The 1,609-nt window shown below is 39.2% G+C and overlaps 1 protein-coding gene across 1 annotated transcript; it reads left to right on the top strand.

Moving 5' to 3' along the window:
• The first annotated feature begins 277 nt into the window (after nucleotides 1–277).
• Nucleotides 278–1,353, top strand: LOC125394397 (trace amine-associated receptor 8a). The gene has a single exon (XM_048425241.3). It carries the CDS (start codon nucleotides 319–321, stop codon nucleotides 1,351–1,353), a length of 1,035 nt encoding a protein of 344 aa, XP_048281198.2. The 5' UTR covers nucleotides 278–318.
• Nucleotides 1,354–1,609: the final 256 nt, after the last annotated feature.

The following is a 1,609-nucleotide window of genomic DNA, read 5'->3' as shown; positions in this document are numbered from 1 at the left end:
AATTTTTTTTTAACTTCAGAATTCAAAATTTTATTGAGGTTACTTTTCTTCAATTATTCAGGTAATAATTCCTGGACTAAAGTAAGGTTTGCATTAGATACACCTGAAGTTAAGGATGAAACTAAACATGATTACCAAAACAATTTTCTGAGTTTAATTTTTTTTTACAAAAATTAAAATTAAAAAGGAATATAATTCTGGGTAATATTTAAAGTTAATTTTTCAGATAAGGAGTTCCAGTTCTTTAATTTTTAGATCTGAGAATTACTGTTGTCTCCCAGCAGGACAGAAATCCCCCAAGCACCATAAAGCAGCCTCATGACCAGCAACTTTTCCCAAGCGGTCCTGCAGCTCTGTTATGAGAACATGAATGGATCCTGCATTAAAACTCCCTATTCGCCAGGGGCCAGGGCCATTCTGTACATGGTCTTTGGCTTTGGGGCTGTGCTGGCAGTGTGTGGGAACCTCCTGGTGGTGATTTCAGTTCTCCATTTCAAGCAGCTGCACTCTCCAGCCAATTTCCTCATCGCCTCTCTGGCCAGCGCTGACTTTTTGGTGGGTATTTCTGTGATGCCCTTCAGCATGGTCAGGTCCATCGAGAGCTGCTGGTACTTTGGAGACAAGTTTTGTAGCCTACACAGTTGCTGGGATGCAGCATTTTACTATTCTTCTCTCTTCCATCTGTGCTTCATCTCCATTGACAGGTACATTGCTCTTACTGACCCTCTGGTCTATCCCACCAAGTTCACAGTGTCTGTGTCAGGAATTTGCATCAGCATCTCCTGGATTCTGCCCCTGGTGTATAGCAGTGCTGTGTTCTACACAGGCATCAGTGCTAAGGGGATGGAAAGCCTAGTGAGTGCTCTCAACTGTGTAGGAGGCTGCCAAATTGTTGTCAATCAAGACTGGGTTTTGATAGACTTTCTTTTGTTCTTCATACCCACCCTTGTTATGATGATTCTCTACAGCAAAATTTTTTTGATAGCTAAACAGCAAGCTGTAAAAATTGAAACTACCATAGGTGGCAACAAAACAGAGTCATCCTCAGAGACTTACAAAGCCAGAGTAGCCAAGAGAGAGAGGAAGGCTGCAAAGACCTTGGGGGTCACTGTAGTGGCATTTGTGGCCTCATGGTTACCATATACAATTGACACACTGATTGATGCTTTCATGGGTTTCATTACTCCTACCTACATCTATGAAATTTGTTGCTGGAGTGCCTATTATAACTCAGCCATGAATCCTTTGATTTATGCTTTCTTTTATCCTTGGTTTAGGAAAGCCATAAAACTTATTTTAAGTGGGGAGGTTCTAAAGAGTCATTCATCTACCATGAGTTTGTTTTCAGAATAAGTATTAACACTATGTTGTTAAAAATATTTTCACATTTAATGAGTTGAGGAAACAATATTTTCCAGTTGAGTAAGAATTAAGTCATGGGCAGATTAAACTGTTGTGAAGATGTTTATTGCATTAAATAGTGAATAATGAATGCTTGGTTTGTGTCATCTTTATTTGTGTTTTGTATGTATTCACTTGTGTTTCTAGTTTGGAGATAATTTTTGATGTGAAATTTCTAAGCTTCTAGCTTGTGCTGGACTGTCACACA

Source organism: Myodes glareolus, chromosome 1 (assembly GCF_982192425.1).
Source record: "Myodes glareolus chromosome 1, mMyoGla1.1, whole genome shotgun sequence".
Lineage (NCBI taxonomy): Eukaryota > Metazoa > Chordata > Mammalia > Rodentia > Cricetidae > Myodes > Myodes glareolus.
The sequence above is the reverse complement of the archived record's forward strand: the minus strand, read 5'-3'. Positions and strand labels throughout refer to the sequence as shown.

Bases quoted from the DNA above. Each gene is read 5' to 3' on its own strand.
- LOC125394397 (XM_048425241.3), top strand. From the start codon at position 319: ATGACCAGCAACTTTTCCCAAGCGGTCCTGCAGCTCTGTTATGAGAAC.